Source organism: Zalophus californianus, chromosome 2, assembly GCF_009762305.2.
Source record: "Zalophus californianus isolate mZalCal1 chromosome 2, mZalCal1.pri.v2, whole genome shotgun sequence".
NCBI classification, from domain to species: domain Eukaryota; kingdom Metazoa; phylum Chordata; class Mammalia; order Carnivora; family Otariidae; genus Zalophus; species Zalophus californianus.
Genome location: NC_045596.1, coordinates 140115657 through 140142899, shown reverse-complemented (window position 1 = coordinate 140142899; position 27243 = coordinate 140115657). Strand labels below are relative to the sequence as shown.

Genomic DNA, 27243 nt, shown 5'->3' with positions numbered 1-27243 from the left:
TAGGACAAAAGCTCTGTGCCTCAGTTTCCTCAGTTAAATAAGTATTGTAACAGTATCTACTCCATATGGGTTTTATGAGTTTTAAAATTAATATTTGTACTTAATATATTTTTTAAAACTTAGAACATAGGGGCACCTGGGTGACTCAGTCAGTTAAGCATCTGACTCTTGATTTCAGCTCCAGTCATGATCTCAGGGTTGTGAGATGGAACCTGCATGGGACTCTGCACTGGGTGTGGAGACTGCTTAAGATTCTCTCTCTCCCTCTCCTTCTGCCCCTCCCCACTCCACGCATACACACTCGCACTTTCTCTCTCTAAAAAAAAAAAAAAAAACAAAAAAGCAAAAATCCCTAGTACACAGTAAGTGCTCTATTTGCTATTATTAATCTTAAGTAACTATAGGGGCCAGTGAACATTTTCTTAAAGAGCCAAAAAGTAAACAATTTACTCTTGCAAGAGGTCCATACTAACTCTAGTGGTTGCAACTATTCAACTCTGCTATTGTAGGATGAAAGCAGCCATAGACAATATAGAAAAGAAGGGACATGGCTGTGTTTCAATAAAGCTTTTTTTAATAAAACTTTTCTTATAAAAATAAGTCAGCAGTTGCTGACTCCTGAACCATAAAGTATAGAAAATTGCTCCTATCTTGAAATGAACTGAGGCATTATTACTCTAAAAAGACAAGCAGTCATTTCTAGAATATAATGAGTATCTGCCCCACTGGACATTTGTGGGGTCTCTCATTGGTGAGCAACTAGAGACTGTCAGATATGCAACTGATTATGCTTTTAGAAAACAGATTAGAAATCATAACATTGGTTTTAACATATTCAGACACTCTTTTCATTTTTGCCCTTAACCCTAAACATTTCCAGTATTCACTGCTCTATTCTAGGACCTCTTCAAAGTTTTATCTGATGCTATTTTAACCAAATTGCACCTCTACAAAAGTAGGTATGTGTGTGCACATGTGTGCATGAGTGCATCTGTGTGTGTGTGTGTGTGTGTGTAAGTTCAGGGAGGGAAAGAGTGTAAGCAGGGTAGGCCAGCAACCAGGAAAATAGTAGGGAGAGGAAGATAACAAGGTAAATATGGCTCAGGAGATAAGAACCAAATGGCCATATGGAAAGTCACAATAAGTAGGGAGAATGTAGAACACCAAATCCTTTGTGAAATGAGACACATTAAGACAGGGCAGAAGGAAAGTTTTAAACAACATAAGAGATTTAAACAATGAAAGAAAAGTTTTTGTTTACTGATGTAGTTATCATTCCCCACGTTCTTCATTCCTTTGAGTAGATTCAGATTGTCATCTGTTGCCATTTGCCCTCCACTTGAAGGACTTCTTTTGACATTTCTTGTAGGGTAAGTTGGATAGTTACAAATTCGTTCAGCTTTTGTATGTCTGAAATAGTATTTTACCTTCATTTCTGAAAAGTATCTTCACTGGGTAAAGGATTCTAAACTGACATTTTCTTTCAATACTTTGAAGATGTTGTTCCACTGTCCACTAGTTTGCCTTGCTTACAATAAGAAACCAGCTGTCATTCTCATATTTGCTCCTCCATATACAATTCCTTTTCATGTCCCTCTGTAATGTGCTCTTTTCTCTGGTTTCTTTAATATTTTCTTTATCACTGGATTTAAAAAATAAAATTATGCCGTGACATCGTGCAGTTTCTTCATGTTTCTTATACTTAGGGTTTATGGAGATTATTCCATCTACGGATTGATTGTTTTCATCAAAGTTAGAGATTTTCAGTCATTTATTATTCAAATAGTTTTCTAGGCTGTGTTCCTCCACCACATTTATCTTTTCCTTCAAGAATTCCAATTACGTGTGGAGCACCGGGGTGACTCAGTTAAGTGACTGACTTGCTTTCGGCTCAGGTCATGATCTCAGGGTCATGGGATCAAGCCCCACATCGGGCTCTGTGGTTAGCGCAGAGTCAACTTGGGACTTTCCCTCCCTCTGCTCTCTCTGTCTCTCTAAAATAAATAAATATTTTTTAAAAATTCCAATTACTTGCATATTAAGTCACTTGACCTTGTGCTCACTGATGCTCTACTCATAACTTCAAAGTCTTTTTTTTCTCTTTGTGTTCCATTTTGCATAGCTTCTTGTATAGTGTTCAAGTTTACTAATCCTTTCTTCTGCAATATGTAATCTGTTGGTAATACCATCTAGTGTATTTTTAATCTCAGTCACTGGATATTTCTTCTCTACAAATTAGATCTGAGTCTTTTTTATATACTTCATATCTCCACATAACATGTTAAAAATTTCTTCTAGTTTCTTAAACATATAAAATACCATTGTAATTATTTTAATGTCTTTGCCTACTAGTCTTATCATCTGTATCATTTCTGAGATGCTTTTATTTTGATTTTTCTCCTCATTGTAAATCATATTTTTGTGGTTGTTTGCGAGCCCTGTTGGGTTTTGAGTTACTTTTTATTATAAAGACAGTACAATGTTACATAAAGTTTGGGGAAATGAAAACACAAAATGATTCATAACCTGCCATCCTAACACTTCATTTTTACATTTTCTAATCTACACTTTGTTCACATGCATCTATATTTTACATACTTTACATCAGAGAGCTATCATTATTGCCCACAAATATTCAGATATAAAAGAGGGGCATATATATAAATATATCTAGCACTCTTTAAAAAAACTCTGAAGTTCTTACTGGTTTTTATCCACATCCATATCTCATTTTTACAGTTGTAAAATCAAAGCATATAGTCAAATTAATATTTCTATGCTGTCATTTTATATCATAATGGTCTTTAATATCCTCATATAGTCTCATTTTTTCTCTTAAATATTTTAAAGATTAAAAAATTATGAGATAATTTATGCTTATTTTACAAGTGAAATAATTAAATTATATGAAAGAAAAAATTGGCAGACTTCAGAGGTATTGCAGGTTCTGTTCCAGACCATGTCAATAAAGCAAATATTGCAATAAAATGAGTCCAATGAATGTTTTGGTTTCCCAGTGCATATAAAAGTTGGTTAATGCTATAATACAAAGTGTATAATAGCATTATGTCAAAAAAAGAAAAACAATGTATATACCTCAATTTAAAAATATTTTATTGCTAAAAATTGCTAACCACCATCTGAGCTGAAGCAAATCATAATCACTGCTCACAGATCATCATAACAAATATAATAATAAAAAATTTTGTACTGTTGTGAGAAATTACCAAAATGTGACACAGAGACATGAAATAAGCATAAGCTATTGGAAAAATGGCATTAACAGACAGACTTGCTTAATGCAGTTTCCACAAACCTTTAATTTGTAAAAAAAAAAAAACAAAAACAAACAAACACAGTATCTGCAAAGTTCAATAAAGTACAATAAAGTCAAGTATGCCTATAAAGGTCTCCATACCCTACTTCAGTTCCATTTCCTCAGCTAACAAATACTATCACTCTGATGTGTATCCTTCCTTATCTTTTTCTATTTCTTTATCTTTCATATGTAAGCAATATATAGACAAATATATAATTTTTGTGCATTTTTTGGAGCTTTTTTTACTTATTATACCATGAATATCTCTCTAGGTCAAGAGATACATGCTTAACTAATTTTTTCAATAGCTTCATTTTATTCTCTACTAACCATATAACATATTTTAATCAACCATTTTCTTAATGATAGACACTCCCATTGTTTCCAGTGTTTTCTTTTTGTTTGGCGGGGAGGGGCTTTTTTGGTTTTTTTGTTTTGTTTTGTTTTGCCTCTTAAAGCAATGCTGCAATACTGATTGCATGCCAGAAGCAATACTGATTGAATTTTAACTTGCTGGTTGCTGTATATTTTTATATTCCTATAAATATTCTTGAGTTTTGTTCTGGGAAACAGTAAAGTTACTTGGATCCTTTCTGGTCTTTTTTTCAAGCTTTGTTAGAAAGGACCAGAGTAGTGTTTAGTCTACAGCTAAGTTTTTCCCAATACTCTGGAAAAACACTTCTCAGGATATCTACCTGATATCCAGTAAATTATGGAGTTTTTCCTTTCTGCTAGGTGAGAACAGAACACTATTACCAGCTCTGTGTGAGCTCCAAGGATTTTTCTGTCTTATCTTTTTAGGGTAGTTATTTTCTGAGCCTTGGGTAGTCTTCTTACATGCATACACTAATCAGCAGTCAGCTAACTATTCCGTTAGATTAGGACAATCTGCTGAATAAAACAAAACAAACTGAGCACAATGCAGAGGCACCAATAAAAAGAATGCAAAAGTTTAAGGGCAAGAGAGTCACTGGTGTACCCAGACTAGGAGCTGCCCAAAAGCAAGGTGAAGTAGGATAGGATTATCCTTAGAGCTTCATTCTCCACCTTCTTATTTTCTGTTCCTAGAACATTTATAAAATTGACCTAATCTTCCATGTTAATGATTTTCATGTTAATGACTTGATACTTACCAAGCAAAGAGCATCTGTGTTTTAAAAGAGGCATAGAGAGAGCAATGCTTATTTGAAAGAAATCATTAATAGCATGTTATCAGGAAACCACACTGAATCAGTAAATGACACATTCACTAACTCACCTCCATTCATACATAATAAAATCACCACCTCCAACTCTACCTGTTTGCATAATCTGTTTCAACATAGGTTAAGCATGATAATTGGGATTGGTTAGGACTTTAAAACAGCATTGTAGTGCCTCTAATATGAGGCGTTTCGGGTTATAATCTCTAAGGGTACCTTCAGAGGTATATTTTTACAAATTAGAATAGTATTTCCTTTGAGGACTTATAACTAAAAAGTAACAGGAAATTTTGAATGAGTTGTTAATTGAGGTTAAAGTCATATTAGTAAAAGTTTTAATAACCATGTGAGAAGAGGTTAAAGAAATTCTGCTTATTTTAAATAAAAAAAGAAAAACCTTATTAATTTTAAAAAATTAAAGAGATTAAATAATGTTGGGTTGCTTCGCTATGTTTTCAAAATCAATAAAACAGAATACATTAAATATCAAAATATGTTAAAACACATTCCTGATCTACATCACAGTAATTTAAAGAAAAACATAATACTAGCTTTTTTAAAAAAGGTTAAAGAGTAAACACATTTGCCTTAAGGCAGCAAGTCAGTACAGGTAACTTGTATACTGCTTCCTTCAAGCAGTGTCTTTCCCTTGCAAATCACAACGGCTAGTTTGAGTTACATAGGGATTTTCTTTCCCCGTGAAATCTGAATTTAATTCTTTCAAGTGAGGGGCATGAAAATGTTTACATTTACAATGAAATCTTCACACAAAATTCATGAAACTTCTGGAGTTCTTGTGCATACCTAGGACTGAATGAATGTACTGAAAAGTCAGCTAAAACAAATGGTGGCTTGATCATTATGAACCAAACTAAACATATGGTATAATCTCATAGAAGACCTTATGGTTATATTTATATAAAATGATAAATTCGTTTTAAATAAAGCCATTTAATCATCATAATTTGTAAATTCTAAAAAGGAATTCCTTGATGATGCTTAACATTAGAAAGATCTTTTTAATATTTAAAATCCTGGGCGCCTGGGTGGCTCAGTTGGTTAAGCGGGGAATCTGCTTCTCCCTCTGACCCTCCCCCCTCTCATGTGCTCTCTCTCTCTCATTCTCTCTCTCTCAAATAAATAAATAAAATCTTTGAAAAAAGATAAAATCCTTTATAAAGACTGCTATTTCTACCAACATGGCAGACTAGGTACTAGAGCCTCCTGCATAACTAAAATTGGGAGATAAAATATTTTAAAAATCTCCCCGAATGTAGGACAGGATGAGTGAACATTTTCATGGTTGAGTGAAGGAGGGAACACCGAAAAATAGGCAAAAGACTAAAGCCAGCTCTCAAGTGAGGGGATTTACCAAGCTTGGTTGACCTGACTATTGAGTTTTGTTATCAACCAGGGCTCAGGAGAAAGAAGACAGTTCAAGGACCAGCAAAGCTGGAAAGTATAATAGGCAACTCCCCAAAAATCCAAGACTCCCAAATCTGGCCTGCCTGTGTATAAGAATGAAAATTAAATTCATACCACCCCAGGTAACTACACAAAATCTCATTATCTGGAAGCTTAAAACTAAATAGGAGAGAGAAAAGCAAATATCCTCTCAAATGGCATAGGCAAAAATCATCTCCAAAGTAGGTTTGCATTCCAAATTTATACTACCATGGTAGCCTAATAAACTCAAGCAGATAATTTAGTTTAAACTTGTCCTGAACTGGGGGTGCCTGGGTGGCTCAGTCGTTAAGTGTCTGCCTTCAGCTCAGATCATGATCCCAGGGTCCTGGAATCAAGCCCCTTACCGGGGTCCCTGCTGCATGTGAAGCCTGCTTCTCCCTTCCCACTCTCCCTGCTTGTGTTCCTTCTCTCGCTGTCTCTCTCTCTGTCAAATAAATAAATAAAATCTTTAAAAAAAATAAAAATTAAAAAAATAAACTTGTCCTGAACTGTTAGTAATGCCATACACTGGACACAAAGAATAATCCTTTCAATTCACTAAAGGAACAAATAAATCCAATCTTCCACAAAATATTCCAGAGTATTTATGAGGCTAACACAACCTTGACACCAAAACCCAACAAGAACAGTAAAAGTAAGGCCAATTTAACTAATGAACACAGAACAAAAATTCTGAAGTACATATCAATAAACAGAATACAAGGATGTAAAAAGAATAATGGATTATGTTCAAATTGGGTTCATCCCATAAATGCAAAGTCGGTTAATATCAGTCCATCAATTATTCTAATATACCATACTAACTGGTAAAATAAAAATAATCATATCATCTCAGTAAAAGCAGAATTCTTTAATCTGATAAAAATTATCTATTTTTAAGGACACCAAATAGCATAGCTGATAAATAATTTGAAGCATTCTACTCAAAATTGAGAACTGAGTAATCTAGCCCTCAGTCATCATTTCCAAATAACACTGGAAGACTATCAACACATAAGGCAAGAAAATTAAATTAAATTAAAAGCATAGGAATTATAAAGGAAGAAACAAAGCTACAGGTTTACTGCAGATGAGCTGATTGCCTTGTGAAGAATATACAGATAAATTATTAATATGAGTGACAGACTGGCAAGGATTTGCAGTAAAAAGTAAACATATTAAAATCAAATACATTTCTACACACAGCAGTAAATGGCTTAAAAGAAATTTCATAAAATGGTACATTGATGTCATCAGAAAATAGGAAATATATGAATAAATGTGTCAAAACATGCAGAAAAAAACTTTATAGTTAAAAATACTAAAAATGTGTTAAACCATATTAAAGAAAGCCTAAACAAATGCAGATACATACCATGTTCATGGATTAGAAGACTCAATATCATAAAAATAATTTTCTCTAAATTAATCCATAGGTTCAAGGCATTTCGAATCTAAACAGTGGAACATGACAGTTGATTTCAAAGTTAATAAAGAATACAAAAGTCCAAATATAACCAATATAGCCCTGAAGAATAACAACATGAGGGGACCTATGATAACAAACATCAGGTATGTGCAACTCAAAGGGATCTTAAAACTTTTTTGCTTTACAAAAGACAAACTGTTTTTTTAAATTATTATTATTATTCTGTGTTTCTTACCTTGCTTTGTTATATCCCTGTTTCTCTAGTCACTCAAGTGTACAGCCATGGAGACATCATCTTTGAGTCCTCCTTTTTTTCTCCCTCTGACCCTCACCCCCAAGGCTAACCAGTTGGTGACTGGTCTCTTAAACTTAATCCCTCTTTTCTATAACTACTGCCACAGTACAAATGCAACACTTGCCACTATTTTTACCATAGCTGTAACAAGTCTCCCTGCTCCCACATGCTTCTTACTTCCTAGAGCTACCATATCAGACCATTCTTTACATCCCCACTTATCTCTAAAAAATAAGGTTGTTATAAGCCAGTAATCTGATCTAAATTTCCAGTAAATCCCCATCCTGATGCAAAGGGGATCAGGATCACCTCCACACCCTGGGCATTAAAAATTCTTTACACTGCACTTTCCCAAATCATTTCTTGCCAAAGCACAAACCCTTACATACCCTCTGCACTACCCACATTAGACTATTTACCACCTCCTTTACTACCTCCTCTTTCATAAAATTCCATGAATCTTCACGCTTCAGTTTTTAATCTTATTTAACTCTATAAGGTTTTGCACCACCTTTTGTCCAGGAGAAAAACTTACAAGACTGAGATTCAACTCAAATGCACCTTCCCTGAGAAGCCTTCCCCATCCCAAACATAATTAATGCATTCCTTCCTCCATGTTACCACGATATTTTGTTTACTGCACTTTCACATTGATAATTGAAATATTTGTTGCCTTTTTTCTGACAGCTTTTGAAATCATTGTAAGAAGGGACACATCTTATTTGTATCGCCCCATCTTCCTGAAACACACCAGGTGCAAAATATTGGTTGTATTAATTTACATCTGTACAGTGCATCACACTTATGCATAATCCTTACTTGTTTCACAGATGAGGTAACACTATCCCAATATTACAAATGAGAGAATTTAAGTTCAGCACCATTAAGTAAGTAAACCAAAATAATAGATTTAAACACAGAAGACCTGAGACTTGCACCTAAGTCACCTGACACACTATCCAATGCTGTTTAAGTACAACAACACTATTTGGATTCATGATACTAATATCTCTCGGAGTTCATTCTTTACTATTATAAAGCTCAAAAACGAAAACTTCCTTTGGCAATGATTTGTTTGAGAATTTGAGATTCTTCATTAAAAACAAAAAGACTATAAATACATAAGATAAATTAACTTATGATGAAAAAAAGTAGTTCTTTACTAGACAATTCAGATAAATTGAAAGTTTATGAAACTGAATTTTATAGAGATAATTAACAATTACACTTGTACCAAATGGAAGAATGTTTTCAGGATAGATATGTGATATAATATAAATATATATTTTAATATATTGTACATTTCATAAAATACTTTAAGCCAGAAAAACTTTCCCATAGATCCTTTGCCTATAGCTCTTCTTCTCTCCATTATGAATATTGACCTCCAACTTGAAAGAACTGATTTCTCTCCATCCACTGGCCATTTTCTGCCCATCTGACAAGCAATCATCTCTCCAGTGAAACAAATAGAGCAACGTTTGATTCTAATGGTAATGTGAAACTAACAAGTTCTGAAAAGCACATAGGTGATGTCTGCATACCTGGTCACTGTTTTGACAAATTTTTTACTGATGGACTGAGGCTGGAAAAGAGGAATGGGAAATGATGCATAAATGCTTTCAACGATAATTTTGGCAAAGTCAAGTCAAGGAGCTCCACAGTGATTGCAGCTGCAGTCTGTTGGTTGCCAAGATTTGGCTGGAGCCATGAGAAACCTGAGGGGACTTAACAAAAGTGCCCACTGGAGAGGTGTAAAGCATCTTCCCTTCCCTCTCAATGAACAGTATAAGTCATTGGCCCTGCAACTTCCTGGTACCACTTCAGAAGAGCTCTTACTTCTGATGTCAGGGATATCAGTTCAGAACTTTGTAGCTTGGACAGTCTTAGAGATTTCTAAACCTCAGAAACTGAGGTCCCAGAAAATCAAGGACATCCCCAAGGTTCACACAACTACAAGAGCAGAGGCAGTAGTGGAAAATTACATTTCTTACTATCAACCCATTTTGTTTTCCAATTGCCTACCACTACCCATACCAAATTATTAAAGAAAGCAAAACTTATATTTGCTTTTCAAAACCACAGTAGAATAGTGCAAGTGAAAAGACTAACATTTTTTTTCATTTACCATTTTTTTTTTTGCTTCTCTTGGACCTGTAAACAAAGAAAAAGCCAACCATGTACATTTAAATATATTTAAGGATAAAGATATTGTGTGAAGGACAGAAATGTACTCTAGTAGATAAGTAGGAAAATATACAAAAATTAGTTGAAATCTCTGAATCAAGCTACCTGAGAACAATAAATGGAAATCATATTACCAATACAGACTCTTCCAAATAATTGCATAAGTAATATAGTTATATCCCATCCCAATCCACTGCCAAATAACAAAGTCTGCAAAGTACTTTCTTAAAAGTTTTTATGCTCTCCACAAAGCTTTACTCTTCATATCATGAGTAAAGAAAATTCCAGAAAAAAATTTATAAGAATAAATCTCGATTGTCACAATTATAATAGTAACCCTTTTCGGCACCTGGGTGGCTCAGTCGTTAAGAGTCTGCCTTCGGCTCAGGTCATGATCCCAGGGTCCTGGATCGAGCCCCGCATCGGGCTCCCTTCTCTGCAGAAGCCTGCTTCTTCTCCCCTCACCACTCCCCCTGCTTGTGTTCCCTCTCTCGCTGTGTCTCTCTCTGTCAGGTAAATAAATAAAATCTTTAAAAAAAATAAAAAATAAAATAAAATAAAATATATATATATAATAGTACCCATTTTCAAATGCATAAATTGAAATAACTTTAGCATACAGTTAAGTAATTAGTATATAAAGCTATTTATACAGAAAATATTATCTACCTAAAAATGATAAAGTTAAAACTTTATACCAGGTCAGCATTGTATCATATTTCATACTTTTGGAATTCCAATAAATCCCTGTTTCATCCACAGTAAGTGTTCAATAAAGGTTTGATGAATTTATGAATATTTGTAGCTTAGAGCCATGTGCTTAAACTTAGCTCTGTGTAAACATAGGATTTTGAGTATGTAAGCTCTTCAAGTTAATCCAGATGGCAAATAAAATCTGTACCAGAAATTACTGAAAGACTATATAGCCAAGATTCTATTCACACATTAGTCAATGTGAATTGAAAATTGTCAATATATTTTGGGTCTATTAAGCATCGGAGGAAATAGCCAAGAGAACAACACCAAGAAATGTGTACATTGGTTATCCCTGTTACCTTTCCAAACCTCCCATTTACCTTTCCAGTTGGAGATTTAACCTCTCAAATCCAAGATTTAGAGGACTTGACAGGACTTGAGATATGAATGCATTTTTTATATGACAGAAAAAGAACCTTTATCTACATGTTTTTATAAAGATCATCTTCCCACAAATAAGTAGTTGCAATTTAAAAAAAAACTTCTACCCTATTTTTAGTACTACAAGTAAAAATTATACAGTGTTTACTATTTCCAGACAGAGTTTTTACTTTACATTCATGTAATAACACCATGAGGATCATAACTTTATCTCCATTTTATAGATGAGAAAACTGAAGCATAAGAGGAGCTACAAAAAGCCACACACAGTCACCATATGGTGGGTCTGGTATTAGAAGCCATGCCCATCTCACTCCAGACCCCAAGTTTTTAACAGATACACTATTCAGTCTCCCTGAAATCATAAAAAATAATTTTTGAGGGGCACCTGGGCGGCTCAGTCGGTTAAGCGGCTGCCTTGGGCTCAGGTCATGGTCCCAGGTTCTGGATCGAGCTCCGCATCGGGCTCCCTGCTCTGTGGAGAGCCTGCTTCTCCCTCTCCCTCTGCTGCTCCCCCTGCTTGTGCACGTGCTCTCTGTCAAATAAATAAATAAAACCTTAAAAAAATAATAATTTTTGAAACCAACCCCAATTCTCAAAAATATACCTATCCAAAAGAGAGAGGGAGAGAGAGAAAAGAAAGATGAAGCTGCAGCAGCAGCAACATGGCAACACATGGAATCCAGAGTTCTGGATTCAAATTCTGATTCTGTCACTGGGTGCCATATGATAAGTTATCTTAAAACACTAAGCTACGGGTACCATTCAATATAGAAATAAAATATGTTATGGGGTAATTTCTTCATGCTGCATACAGTTTTGTATATGAAGCCCCTTCCACCATTACACGCACTGGAAATCTCTTCTTATTGTAAATTTTTTTAATCCTGGACACACTGGAGGTGTATCTTATACTCAGTATCTTTTTTTCTGTAATTTAACTCCTGGTCACGAGTTCACCCAGCAAATCTCACAAATCTCTTTCCCCACAGAAACAGAAGGCAACACAAACCCCTGATTTAGGTCATTACTTCCGTTACCCATTCCAAATGGCAAATCCTAATTATTCCTCCCTTGGTTTGCTGCCTGCAGGCCACAGTCAACCCAGGTCCAAATATACTATTTCTTCCCCTGGTACTTTCAGTGCTTCTTTTAGTTTTAAAAGAAAAACATCCCCTTGTTCTTAGGTTTAGAAAAGAAGAAAATAGAAAAGGGAACCTGTTTCACCAGATTCTGTTCTTACCCATTTGTTTGAGAAAAAAATACAAGCAGGAACTCCTCCTAGAACACATGATAATTTGCTAAAACTAGCATGTTTTCTTCAAAAAATTGTAATTTAGTAATATTACATAAAGTATATATATTTGAACATGCCAGACTTCCTAGTCTTAGGAAACCACACTGGAGTTCCAAGAAGTTTAGTTAACCCTATGATCCCCCAAGGCTTTCAAGTTTTTGACCTTAGGGCTTTTAGACAAGTTAGGATTGAAAAGATGAAGTTATTTAAGAACCTTCTCACGGCATATTTGTTTTCTCAAAGGCATTCACACATCATTTACATACATAATGTACACAATAAACCACTTTCCTGCATCGCCTGCATTTGAAAGGATGTTCTTCACACTCTTTATGGGCTCATAATCATGCACTGAATGAATACTCAGACAGCAAATCTAAAGTGTGAAACAATTTAACACATACCACACAAAACGTCAGAGCCTGTGCCAAGAATGGGACACTCATGACGGAATTCTGCTTAAATCCAACCCAGCCGCAGCCTTAACAGACATGAAAAGCCTGCTGTCACAATTAAATGCTTGGGACAACAGGAAGCAGTATCTCCCTGACACTATTTAGCACTCACATATTTCTCTAACTCTATTAAAATTAATCATATGCATTTTTGTTTGTCCCATACATAACTGGGCATTTCATTTGCAACTCCCCACACTAAGGTAATACTCTTTTGAAAGGGACTAGGATCTGCCCTGTATTATATTCCATGCAATTAAAACTACTGGCCTTACTCTGACATTACAGTAGTGGGTCATAAAATGCAAGAGTGTTGAAGGCAAGGTGTATTCTCACTAAAGAAAGTCATTTGCCACAATGGATAGGTGCCCATGATACAAATACCATCACTTCAATTGCCAGTCTTAACACATTTGTACTGGCTGAAGAGCCAGCGCAGGGGATTCAAAAAAAGAAGGGGATCTGAAATACAGAACCTGGGTTCAAGTTCTCACCACTTAGCAACTGTCATGACAGCCTGGCCGCTGAACCTTTCTGAGTCTGTTTCCTCATATATCCAAAAGGGGTAACAATAATATTAACTGATGGAGATATGTTGAAGATAGGAGACAATTTAAAATGTTTAATGTGAAAATAGGAATTATGTGATTTTTGACATGAGTCACAAAGGCAATTCCTAGATATGTGAGGCATATGGGGCCCAAGAATTCATTCTCTAGAAAGTTCTCCGTGTGGCTGTTTTCTAGTTATGCATGATATTCTTCCCTGGGGTATTTCAAAAGTTTAACTTCTACATATGAGGTATGCTTAATAACACAATAATCTGAATACAAAACACAAAATATTATAAACTCTCATCTACTAGGTATTTGCCTAGAGGAATGGAGCACCATCCTTTCAGTATCACTAGTCCACAGAACTGAGGCCAAGGGGGTTCCCAATGCTGCTCAAGAGTAGAGATTATCCTAATAAACACTGCAAATCCACGCATGGCCAAAGAAGAGAGCTCGGAAATGTTGAGACCAGCTACCAGGCCAGGGGCCATTCGGGGAGACCCTGTGGTACACAATCCATGTGCTGACAGTTTAACACAGATGAGAAATGTAAAGAATGAAAAAGCTATTCTACCCTCCTACACCTCCACCTCTGCCTCCCCCAACACATGAATTAAATATCATCAACAGGAAGTTAACAACACAGGAAAAGACATCAAATGCCGATAGTAAATATATATCTTGTGACTCCATCCCCATGGAACACCCCGATTTGTAAAATCAGTGTGTTAAAAACTGTTGAAATGTCTTTTTTAAACATTAAGGTGTATGCTTTGAGTAGGATACCAATACATAACATAGATTTTGTTTGGGAAAAATAAAATGTGGAAGCACTTCCTGACTTACTTAATGTATGGTTTCAACTTTTTAGAACTATATAATTCAAGAAAGTGTTTTGTTTTGTTTTGTTTTGTTTTGTTTTGTTTTTGTTTTGTTTTGTTTTAATATGGTCTGTAGCAAATAGTTTAGCTCAAACTCTAAATGTAAACTGCAAGGGAAGAGCTGAGTAAGACAAATGCCTCCTTGGTTCACTTTCTGGATTTCAATTAACACCTAATACAATACTTCTAATACAAATAATAGCTGAGCTCCTTAAAAACAGCTTGACAGGATTAGCACACATTTTGTAAAGAGCTGACAAAACAAGCATTCCATTAGCCAACCCACAATGTCTCAAATCTAATAGTCAATATCCCATTTTCAGGGCTGACAATGGCAAGAAAAAATAAATAAGCAAGGGATTCCCTCCCTCCAGCTTTCTGGGAAAGAACACATTATACAATTCATTCCATAGCTTTAAGGCTATAATTTTTTTTTTTAATGTTCCCCCAAGCATCAATTCAATAGATAACTAAAAGAAATAAACCACTAAAGCCATATTGCTAAATCATTCTACTGAATCCAGGGTTGCAGAGAGGACTCTTCACCCCTTCATTTAGGAAGGATAAGTCCAGGATTAACTCCAGATCTCAGAATATGAAAGAACTGTAAGAAGCCTCAAAACTCCCCCAGTAGAGAATATCCTACATCCCCAGAAACCTTGCCAGGCACCTGAGCCTTGGCCTGGCCCAGGCCTAGCTATGGGCTCAAGATGCTGCAGGGGGCTCTCCTACAGTTCAGGGGAGCAGCATGGCCCCCTTCCCCCACCTCCCCAGACACCAGATGGTCCCAGCAGGATGTGCAAGGCCTCATTTTAAATGGATTATTTACCTCTATCTTTTCCAAGCATTCTTAGAAAAGCTTAGGGAGGTCCTAGTTTTAAATAAACAGACGGGTCTAAGGTACTATTACAAACAATAGATAATATTCTAAAAAGACAAAAAGTAATGATGGTAAATCACTAGCACTTGATACCATCTACCTGAGTTCTAGAAAAATTTAAAGGCTAACCTCTGTCCAATACACTCGCTGATGAAGAGGCCTAAGAGATCATTAATGTGACTAATATTCTTAAGGTTTAGAAAGAATGCTATGGTAACTACAGACAAGTGAGACTAAATTTTAAATCAGGGGAAGCTGCTAAGATGTACAAAAATAGGATTCTTACATATACCATAGGGAAAGACAATATGGTTTCTGTAGAAGAAGCTGTACATGGCATACATTAGGTTTTCCTAGAAAAGTGAGCCATCATGATGGCAAGAGGAAAAGTGTGGAATTATACACTAACTTTCTCAAAAAGCCGTTTCAAGGCTCTTACACACTTTTAACTGTCCCACTATAGCCTAAGGAGGCCTAAACAGGGAAGGGAGGACTCAAACAGCATCTACTGAGCTAGAAATCATAAAGATTCCAGTAATAACTACCCAACTGCCTCAGGGAAGGGATTCCAGCTAGATTTTGAACTGGCAGATGACAGTACCCTCATCAGGGGCAAAAAAATGGGAAGATCTCAGGAGACTACTTACAAACAAACAAAAAGGAGCTTCAAAGCTGGCTGACTCTGTGGGGATATATGTAAAAAAAAAAAATAGTCTATCCGATTCATACCTAGGAACAGGAACTGCCATTTATGGGCTAAAAATGGATGTGGACCCTCACAACAAGGGATACAGAATCACTACTGGCAAATGATGAACAGAATTCAAGTATATAGAATATAATATCTATCCATCCCTTTTGCAAAAATTATACTTTGGCCACTTCTGAGTTGGCATCAGAAACAGCAGGAGGAAAAAGAAAAAAATTAAAAACAAGATATCTGAGGAATGAAAACTAAAGAGAAGAGAGGCTGGTGAAGCAAAGCCACTCTATGAAATGCATTTTTAACATGAGGGTTTGGCAACTGACAGAGGTGCTGACCAAGAAATATACGCTTCAATATTTAATATTATGAAAGAATCAAGTTGACACAGGGCTGAACATCAAATTCTAAAACATCATACCTAGGAGGCTAACTCTGCTACTAGAAAGTACAGCACTGGGGACGAAAAGAATGAGAAGATCTTACCAAGAGATTATAAATTTATGAAAATAATCCCAAAAATTAGTATACTAGGACACTGGGACACTGATTACAAAGAACAGCAGAAAGAAGAATCCTTTAGGAGGCCAAAAGCCTATCTCTATATAAACAGGCTTGCATATGCCACTCCAAAGGCAAATTTAACCTTGCAAGTCACTGACCTTTAACCATGTTTGGATTTTTTCCAGGAAAAGGAGACATTTACTCAGAAGATTCAAGATAGAAAGTCTTTTTTTTTTTTTTTTCAGGGTGTTCACATTTGTCCAAAAGGATAAGGACAAGCTTCTGAACAAATATTCTACATCATCAGTCTTCTTAGCCTCTACCCATCATTCAAAACACTAAATTCTTCAATCTCCCTTATTACATATTATATTTTTAATTGCCTGAGCTTTCCTGATATCCCCTTAAATACAAAAAGAGAAAAGAAGGGAGGGAGGGAGGCAGGGAATACAGAGTTGGTCTATCGGGTCTCCAGGTAACCTCCAGACAAATCTGGAAGATTAACTTGCACACTGAGTTTGCCCAGGCTCTTTACAGATATTAATACTCTGATTAACACCTATTGGAACAGTACAACACTGAAACAGGATACCTTAGTCTCTGTTCTGGAATGACTTCCTGCAGCATCAGCTTCCTAGTGTCCCATAGGAACCTTCTGAACTAGAGAGAGTAAGATTGCAAACTCAGATGACTATGTACTATGTTGAAGAAAGACAATCAGATATCCCTTTGAATTATATGCATCTTTGTGTTTATCTATATATAGAGATCAACTACCTCTATCCTGTCTTAATGGATTCGACTATATAAATATATCTTTAGTTATGCTGCACTAACTTACCTAATTTCACTTATACCAAAATGTCTTTCTAAGTGAAAGTTCAATTAAATTAACACAAGGCTTCCTTTCTGTCCAATAGTTCCATGAACTTGAAATTAGAGTTCTCATAGGTATAAAAATTACAGCGTTTCACAAATATATTAAGAATGGCGCAATTTTAACAAGTTGTATTAAGAATATTTCTTCTTGGGTAACATTACTGGTTAGAATAGAAGTTTGTAGATAAGGGATGAAGATCAATATTTATAGTCTATAGATATTGAGAAGGAATTGAGAACTTACCAGATAACAACAGTGGTAATCTATTCCTGGGATAAATATTAAAAATCAGGTATGACCTCTGTCTTCAAAGACTTTATATTATAATTGGGTTTGGAAAAGATGAAACTATGTTCTTAGTCATTTCATGCTTATCAGATATGAAAGTAACTGCACTTCTATTAGTCTAGACTCTAGGTAAACCTGGACAAATTTTATTGTTTGCATTTCTAGGGAGGCCTCCAAAAGGCCATAAGGATGCAGTGTAATTATTTCAGCTATCTATCTATCTATCTACCTACCTACCTACCTACCTAATTGCATGCCAGGTTTTGCAGCCAGGAGACTTCAAATCAAGTTCTGGATAATCTTAACAACCATTTGGCCTTGTGGAACATCTGTTTTCCTATCTGTGTAATGGGAAGACTAACAAGTTCCACCACATTGGACTGTTGTGTTGAGCTGAAATAATGTACTTAAGAGTGCTTTGAAACTATAAAGCTATGTTAGTCATTATGACATCAAGCCGCTATATAGTTTGAGGAAAATTAGTATTTTGTTAGAAAAGTGCGGAAAGGACACTTTTATTTTATAGTCCATGCCCTCCACTCTGCTCTTTGGAAAGGACAGATTAAAGGTGCCCCAGAATCTGGAGGGCACCCTGTCTGGCTTTTGTGTGGCCTTCTTTCACATATCTGTCATCATCTTTCTATTTTAGTGACCTTTTTTTGACTCTTGTTTGGGAGTTCAATGTGCTATTAAATTTTTTTCTTGTTATTATAACTTTTACTTGTCTTACACCATGCCAAAGGGTGTAGGACACTCTTAGCCAAGACTTTGCCACTCTTTAGCCAAGATGGTAAATTAAAGCCTTTCATGTCACTAAATTTAAAAAGCAGGGTTGATCATTTAAAAAGTGATCTCAGATTTTGGATATACTTCTCAGCCTTCCACTTGGGTCATCCTTCTCTTTTCATTATACATATACAATATACACATAGACACAGGTATGCTTCTTGTACTCAAAGGTTATGCTCTAAAATAAACCAGTATTAAAGGAAAAACAAAAGTAAATGCTCTTGAAGTTTTTTTTCTTGCCCTAGATGTTTATTTGCTGAGGATAATAAACATTTATGCTTGAGGCAGATTTCAATACACATGGTGCAACCACTTAAATTTTAAAATTGAAAACATTCTTAAATAGAAAAAAAAAAACAGTTATGTTCACAGAACCTTATTCTGGACAATTTCTAACATAAGATAAGCCTAAACAACATAATTTCTGAATATAGTATTAGCTCATTTTTGACACTTCTTATATTCATGTTTGAAATTAATGATTTTTAAAAGGCATAAACTTTCACTTGAATCTGTATAGAAAACTATATTTATTTTCCTGAAATCAGGTCAAATATATGCACTGGTTTTTTCATATTAATAGCTGGTCGAATCTTTCATACATCAGAGCATCAGAATAGATGTTTTTCCTAGATAATCTTTAGAAATAACACTTCATTTCTATATGATCTAAAACAAGAAAGTACACAATTTTCACCCAGTTGCAAACATGATTCAAAATTAATTTCTCAATAAAATTGGGGACTTGTATGTTTGGGGAGTTGTATGGTATTGAATTCTGGTTGTCCAGCCACTAGTCACCCATCATAGCAGAATGGTGTCTTGCTCCCCAAGCCATCAGGGAAGGCCCAAGAAACTTCTGGTGGGATAGACTGAGTGTTAAAGGTGGTAGGAGGAAACTTATAAACAAAACAGAATTAAAACAGAAATCTGAGTTCCAGACTGACAAGTTTCTATTAAGCTACTCCAAGTTTTGAATAACCATCTCCAGTAAGCGCGAACGAAGATCTGATAACATGCACAGAACACACATACGCTCCTTGTCAGAGCAATGTGTCAACAGTACAAATTAACAAGGGAATTTCCAGCATTTTCCTTCACTGTGTGTACTTCTCCTTCCTTCAGGACCAAGAAAGGTTGAATAAGGTTTACCTTGCTATGAAAAGGAAAGAAATCGCAGTCACATACCGACCAAGCCCGCACAGAATCCGCAGAAGCAGAGGTACTTTGGGCACTTTGCCCACTCCCTTCCTCTTTGCTTCGCCAAAGCCCACACCTCTAGAGATGGGACAGAACGTGCCTTCAGCCTACAAACAACTCTACGAAGCCGGCCCCAACAACCCTTGTAACCTTCCTCCCGAAGTTAGTCGTGAGTCCACAATGAATTCCGGTCACCTCAACCTCAACTCCGCAGGGTCAGGGACCTGGAGCGCCCCGGGAGTCCCGGAACGCTGCGCTCACGTGGTCGCCGGCCGCGGCACGTGCGGCTCCGACCTGAGGCGGTGGGAGTGAAGCACCGCCCGGAGCGGGAGGGGAGACCCGCAGAGGTGCTGGACGCGTTGGGGAGAGGGGAAGGACCCGGGGCGCTCCGGGGCGCGCGAGGAGAAGCTGAGCTTCAGGCAGTGCAGGTCAAACTGCAGTTCCCCGGGGTGTACACAGGAAGGAAGGCGCAAGTTTGAATGGGGTAACAACTTGGACTTTTTTTTTTTAAGGTTTATTTTAAATGGGCAAATGCATTTAAATTCCATCTAGCTTGAGAGCTTCCAAGATCGTCACAATCCCCTTCTCGCCTGGATCCCACACTTGAAATCCCTGGCAAAAGAGGAAGCAAAGGTGTCCCGAGGTAGCAATTCCATCCCCACCCATCTTTTGGGGAACTCTAACCAACTCGGTCTCAGGCGAACACTGGGGAACCACACCCTGGAACAAAGAGGAGGTGTAGTCCCCTCCAGATGCATATAGCCCGCTGAGGGCTGGTATTTAAAACCCTCGGCAGGCCAGCTGTGTTTACGGCTTGTTTCGTTTTGCTGGGGGAGGGGAAGGGAATCCGAACTCTGGACTTTTTTCCCAAACTGGGAGCCGGGAGCTTGGCATTCGATCCCACTAGCACAGAACTCCAGTCAACTCGGGCCGTGGCGACTGTCACTTGGGGGGTGGGGAGGGGAAGGAAAGGAGCGCAAGAGACAGAGCGACGGAGGGGCTGGCGAGAGAGGGAAGGAAACAGGTGAGCTCCCACCACCGCCCCTCGGAAATCCAGCGCGGCGGCCCCCCGCACGCCACCGTCCCGACCTGGAGAGGCACTTACCGGCTTTACAAGGGTCCTTGTAATCTATCGTCTCCGCTTTATCCTCTTCGTTCCCATCAAAAGTGTAATCATAATCGAGGCCAGCGCAGACCCAAAGCTCCCCGTAGAAAACAATCCCCGAGGCCACCAGCCACACGAGCATCCTCGGGGGAAGCTTTTGCAACCCCATCCTCCTCCCCTGGAGGAAAAGGAAGGGACGGGACCGGGAGGTGAGGCGTCCGCGGTCCGCGCTGATGTGCGGTGCGAGGGGAACCGGTGCTCCTCTCCCTACCGGGAGGCTCCTCGGCGACACTGGGGTGTTCAGGTGTCCGGAGACATACGGATGCCGTCGGGACAGTAGAGAGGGCAAGAAGTGCCTGTTACCCCCAGTTGCAGGGAGAAGTTGGCTAGGGGCCTGCGGGTGGGCGGAGGGCAGGTAAGGAGCTCGGCTCCCGGAGACGGGGAGGGGCAGCTGCGGGCAAACTCTGCTCTGGCGGAGCGGGCGCTCGCTGCCTGCCAGGTCGTCCTTCTGGCCGCCGAACTTCCCGCGGCCGCGGCTGGACGAGCGGCGCCCCGCGGGCTCAGCTGCCACCGAAGCTCGGGCTCCCGCGCCGCGCCCCCGCCGCTGCCAGGACCCCGCCGTAGAGCGCGAGCTGCCGCCGCCGCCGCCGCCTGAGCCCGCCGCCGCCGCCGCCGTCGCTCGGGGAAGATGAATCCGGTCTGCACATCAGCACATCTGAACTGAAAGGGGAGACCGAGGAAGGGGGTGGGGGGCAGGCATTTCTACGCCGCGAGACCTTAAAAGCCTGCAGAAGCCAGCAAAGCAACTGACTGAAAAGAGCAAAAGTGTGAGGATTTGGGGATACACCGTTTGCCTCCCCCGCCCCCCCACCCAGGCTGTCTTTTTACCCTCTTCCTAACTTGAAAAAAAAAAAAAAAAAATCTTCGCAGCATCTAACCCAATCACTTGCATCCTGCTTACTTATTCATACAATCAGGGTCAGGATCCGGGCCACAGCCTCCTCTCTGACTTCTTTTGATAGCCTTGTACAAACAAACAGACACGAGCGCTCTGACAATCCATTTATATTTTACTAAAGATAAAAATGAATATATTATGTATCTGCGTCCGCGAACAGCAATTAATAGATGATGTACGTGTCAGCCAAGAGTGCCAGACCGGGGGTGGCGCGAAGGATCGTGATAACTTAGCTGCAAACCTCTACTTCCCCTCCCCCCCCCCAAATAAACAGCGGGTGTGTGTTTCTTTCCTTTGCTGCGGTTTAACCTTAGTGCAGCCCGGGAATGGAGGAAAAGTGTCTGAGCCTTCGCGACTTGGGCAAGGAAGAAGACTGCTTTAAAAGTCCCCCAACCAACAAAGTTTTGCTAAGAACTAAGATCCCCAGAACTGCAATTAAAAAAAAAAAAATCCAAAATCAAGTTACAGATTGCAGCAGCAGGAAACGCTAAGACCTTGCTGATGGGCTGGCGCTATGGCTCACGTGGGCGCAGGAAGGGAAGTTGGAAGGAATACTCGGGAAGCAAATTTTCTGTGACAGTTCTGGCGCCCATACCCGGAGTTGCTCAGTATCCTTCGGCTTCAGTTGTTTTACTTCTGAGGAGAGTGTGTAAAACCTGGCAGCAGGATCAGCGAGGTAAACCACATGTCAGCCTAGCAGACGCAAGACAAACACAGGTTGTGGGAAATTGGGGAGGAAAAAAAAATCAGAGGAAATCTCTGCAAAACCCCTGTTGTGAGCAATTCAGTGGTTTCCCCACATCTGCAAGTAGTTTCCAAAATAGGTGAGAGGACTTCTCCTCCCCCAGACTGGTGATTGGGAGCCTTGCCTTTTCCAACTAAATCTTGAACTGTCACTTTAGCAAGGACTTGTAAAAAATCTTCTGTTGCCTTTACATCTTTATTTAACATTTAAATGTCCCCCTTTTCCAAGTTGCCATCAATATACAGTGTTATCTAGAGGAAAATGTGAAAGTAACTACCCTCCCACCCACACACATACTTTTGACAGGTAAACCCAGTTAGGTTAGGGGATTTGACCAGGTTTTATGGTTGTTAAAGAAAAATTGGAGGCTAAACTTGAAGAAGTATCATCTATTTCCCTCTTAAACTAAGACTAAAAGGATGGGAGGACTAGGTAGAACTGATTTGATATTCCTGGCAAAACTGGGGCTTTCTCAGAGGCCAATGCAGTAATGGAGACTTCCTTCTGTAGATCTCAAACTTTTAACCCCAGGTCACAGAACAGAGAGCAGATCTGAAAAGAACATGTTCAATAAGTAGGTAGAGGTATTTGGTTTTGAAATCTCTTGCTGAGTCATTCTCAAATTCTTTTACCCATCCAAAAAAAGGTTTGCATAATTAATAATGGTGTTGCTCTTGTGCAGGGCCAAACAAGAATGTATTGTGCTTAGCCCATCTGAAAGCCCAGAAAATGCAACTTTCCTTTAGAGGATCCTTGCTCTTGAGCTGCTGAAACTGTCCCTGCTTGCTATCCCCAAACCTTGAAAATGTCCCTTGTTAATCTACATACTGCAAATATCTCCTTAGGTTATTTTACCATAGGTAAGTTGGCAAGAGTTTGTACCTGGAGATTACCTAAAATATCACTTACTTTGCAGGAATTAGTATGTTCATTCATTTTTCCTGAAAAAAAAAGTAACATATAGGGACATCTGCCTCATTATATAATGATGCCTATTATGGATTCCTTCAGAATTTATCATTGCTTAGTTTCACAATTTTATAAATTTACATTCTACATTTAGAATGACTGACATAGTAAAACCTCAAACCAAAATATAGAAATGTTTCTTTATGGCTAAAATAGCTGTGGAGAATAGTTATTTACACCACAATATCCTAGGCCTCAATCCCTGATTTAATTATATTACTTTAAAATATTTATTAAATCTAACTCTACAGTAATAAAATAACTACTTTTTAAATTTTATTACTATAGTTGCTATGATTGCAAACTAACAAAAGATTTTGCCCTGTCCATTAAAAAAACATAAATTTGCAAGAACTTGAAGAAAACAGATAATAAGAATATGCATGTGAGAAAAGAGTTGAATGCTCAGTCAGAATATAGCCACAAACATGTGCAGTATGTGAATACAATCTCCTCAGGAAGATAAAAAGAGGTGATTGATTCCGTTAGTAAGACATGTACTGAAGTAACTTTGGCTTCTAGCTGGCAAATGCCCCTGACCACCATCACCACCTGCAGCAGGACCCCATCAGCCGCCAGCAACCTTAGGGAATAAAGCCACCCAAGAGAGCTGAAGCAAGAGGTAACTCTATGCCAATTGGTATATACTGTTTGCTATCACAGTAATTAAAATAAACTTGCCCTGTGGATAATGTGAATTAGAAATGTGTATTTTGCGGGCACCTACGTGGCGTAGTGGTTAAGTGTCTGACTCTTGGTTTTGGCTCAGGTCAGGATCTCAGGGTCCTGAGCTGGAGCCCGGGGTCTAACTCCGCACTCAGGCAGAGTCAGCTTGAGATTCTCTCTCCCTCTCCTTCTCCCTCTCCCTCTGTCCCTTCCCCCCCACCCTGGGATCTCTCCCTCTCCCACCTCCCTCCCCCATGCTCTCTCCCTCTCTCTCCCTCTGCCCTTCTCCCATGCTCTCCCCCCCCTCCATCTGCCCCTACCCTTCTCTCCCTCTCTCCCACTCTCTCCCTCTCCCACTCCCTCTGCCACTCCTACTCATGCTCTCTCTCTCTCAAATAAATAAAAACAGATTTATTTATTTGTTTGAGAGAGAGAGCGCGCATGCAGGAGCACAAGCAGGCGGAGGGGCAGAGGGAGAAGCAGGCTCCCTACTGAGCAGGGAGCCAGATGAGGGGCTTGATCCCAGGACCTGAACCAAAGGCAGACGCCTAACCAACTGAGCCACCCAGGTGCCCCACTTTTAAATAAACAAATCTTTTTTAAAAAAGTCTATTTTCTTATCGAGCCATTTTGTGAAAAGCTAGTTATTATTGTTTTTTGTTATGAAACCAAGTAATACGTGAATATACCCTTCTCATGTCCCTTGTTTGAAAACAGATAATTCAGGGCGCCTGGGTGGCTCAGATGGTTAAGCGTCTGCCTTCGGCTCAGGTCATGATCCCAGGGTCCTGGGATTGAGTCCCGCATCGGGCTCCCTGCTCCTTGGGAGCCTGCTTCTCCCTCTGCTTCTCTCTCTCTCTCTGTCTCTCATGAATAAATAAATAAAATCTTTAAAAAATAAAATAAAAACTAAAATAAAAAAGATAATTCAGATGAGAATGGAATAAAATGTGTTTCCCTCTCTCTCGGTCTTACTCCCCTTGTCTGAAGTAAAAACTCTTGACCTGTTAACCAAATAGTATATACAGAGAGACTGACTTCTATGAAATTGCCTTATCAGCAGATTAAAAACAGCAAATACTAGCAATTTCATATGGTTCAAACTATTATTTCAAGGCTTAAAAAAATCCTGCTTTGTACTAATGCTACTGTTCTTTTGAATTAAATTATATGCATCTCAGTTAAATATTTTTAAATGAGAAGATGATTCTCTGGACCTAAATGGCCTCTGACTTCCACATTTTTAAATCTCACATTCTATGATTTTTTGATATCACATTATTTCGTATGTCACTATGGCAGGATGCTTCCAACTCTTGATAATTAGGATGACACTACATTCAATCAAAATCTGTCTTTATTGCTGTTTCCTAGTAACAAATATAGTTTGAGAGACAGAATGAAAAAGTGAACAGAAAGCAGTATTTGCTTCACAATAATGCTTCACAAGTGTTACAGAAGGTGTTTGTTTGTTAAGAAAAAGACATACACCTCCCCCAGGAAATGAAGAAAAATAAAATAAAATAAAGAACCTTCCTCCTGCAGTGGATTCTGGTCTGAGTAGAGCCCACTGCCCTAGGAGTCTCTGGCTATCCCTTGGTACTTGCTAGTTTGCAGTACTACCTTCTTCTCTAGCATATCCTCAGTGTGGGGGATGGAGATCCTCTTTGTTTTTATGGCTTTTAGCTACTCCAGACCTTTTAACTCTCCCTTTCACCCCATTCTTTTTTTTAAGATTTTATTTATTTATTCATGAGAGACACAGAGAGAGAGAGAGAGAGAGAGGCAGAGGGAGAAGCATGCTTCCAAGGAGCGTAGAGCCCGATGCGGAACTCGATCCCAGGACTCTGGGATCATGACCTGAGCCAAAGGCAGATGCTTAACAACTGAGCCACCCAAGCGCCCCCTTTCACCCCATTCTTATGTGACCGTCTACAGCACACTTATGTTGTATCTTACCTTCTTTCCTCTTAGGGTCTCTCTCTCTCTCAGCCCTGAGCAAATCAACATAGCATCTCTTAATTCTTGTCAGTGTCCCAGGGTGTGGTAAAACCCTGATACCACATGAGATCATTTTAGGTAACATAGTGATAAACTTCTAAAAAAAAGAAAAAAGAATAGTTACATATGTGTGTATATTATATATCCATATATGTTATAAAAAATTAATTAACAAATTTGCAATTGCATGTTTCTCATGCCACTTAGATTAAAAAAAACAAGTTAGTTGCTTTATGAAATTAAGTCGATAATAAAGGTGGCATGTGAAGGTTAACTGATGTTTGGTAAACACTGATCTAATTTAATTCCTAAGTCCCCTTAAAACCTCACACTGTCTGTGGACAACAACCTTTTTGCCCCTTCCACACACCAAACCTCAGTCTATTCTTTCTCTTGCTTTACTTATCACTCATTCTCATTTCCAGTAGCGCAAGGCGGAAAGGCTATGTTTGGACACAAGAGCTGCATGTATTTACCGTTAGCACTTTTGGTTAGTTCGCTTGTTTAAGTATGATTTGCTGTTTAAGTCTCAAGAAGAGCCACTGACTTGTTTGTTCAGAAACCATGTATTATTGCCTAATGACATCTGGAAATGATTGTAGTCTTCATTCAGGCATCAGCTTGCCAAGGGAAATGGTAGGGCATGGATAAAATAAGAAGAAAGTCATCTCATTTCTCACCTGATGGGACGCTAAGTTCGAGTCCGCCAACAGATATTCAATTGTGTGACCTCTAGGCCTACACTGAATCCTCACTGTTTTCCCCTGAACACCTAGCTAGAGAGGCACAAAAGTATGGAGCTCAGAAATCATCCCCCAATCAAAATTCCAGCACTCTGCTTACTAGCTTGGTAATGGTAATTTTGAACCCACTTTTTAACCCTCGTCTGCCCTCACTTTCTTCATCCATAAAACAGGGATAATCTTAAGGGTAATAACATTTCATAGAGTTGTTACAAGGATTAAGTTGGTTAATATATGTGGTGCACTTTACAGTTCCTATATGTAGTGCATTTTTGATATGTGTTTGCTATTATTATCATCTTAAGTGAGTTCTTAAAAGTCAAACTATTTCCAGCCCCTCTAAATATATTATTTGAAGAGAGCCTTCTCCTCCTTCACTTTGAACTAAATGGTATAACTCTAAGGTAGCCTAACTCGTTCAAGGCTGGAGAGAGGCAAGGGACAGACTGGTTAAGAGCATAGGTTTCATTAGCAGAAAAAGTCTGACTTTGTCATTTAGTAGCTGTTTTGCTTCTGAGAAAAATTACTTCCCTAGTTTTACTCTCCTGATTTTTGAAACAAGAATAAAATACCTCATAGGGTTGAAATAAGAATTAAGTAAGATTATGCA

The 27243-nt window shown here is 38.5% G+C and overlaps 1 protein-coding gene across 6 annotated transcripts in view; it reads right to left on the bottom strand.

Annotated features, from left to right (window-relative positions):
- Positions 1-21745, bottom strand: part of TLL1 (tolloid like 1) — a 215085-nt gene extending 193340 nt beyond the window's left edge. For 2 of the 6 annotated variants that reach the window (XM_027599788.2, XM_035726295.1), the window contains exon 1: positions 20552-21479. In XM_027599788.2, the coding sequence (XP_027455589.1) occupies positions 20552-20720 (169 nt within the window). In that variant the 5' untranslated portion in view covers positions 20721-21479. Of the gene's footprint in view, positions 1-20551; positions 21481-21512 lie in introns of those variants that run through there. The other 4 variants (XM_035726294.1, XM_027599787.2, XM_027599785.2 and 1 more) reach the window with 4 other exon arrangements.
- Positions 21746-27243: the final 5498 nt, after the last annotated feature.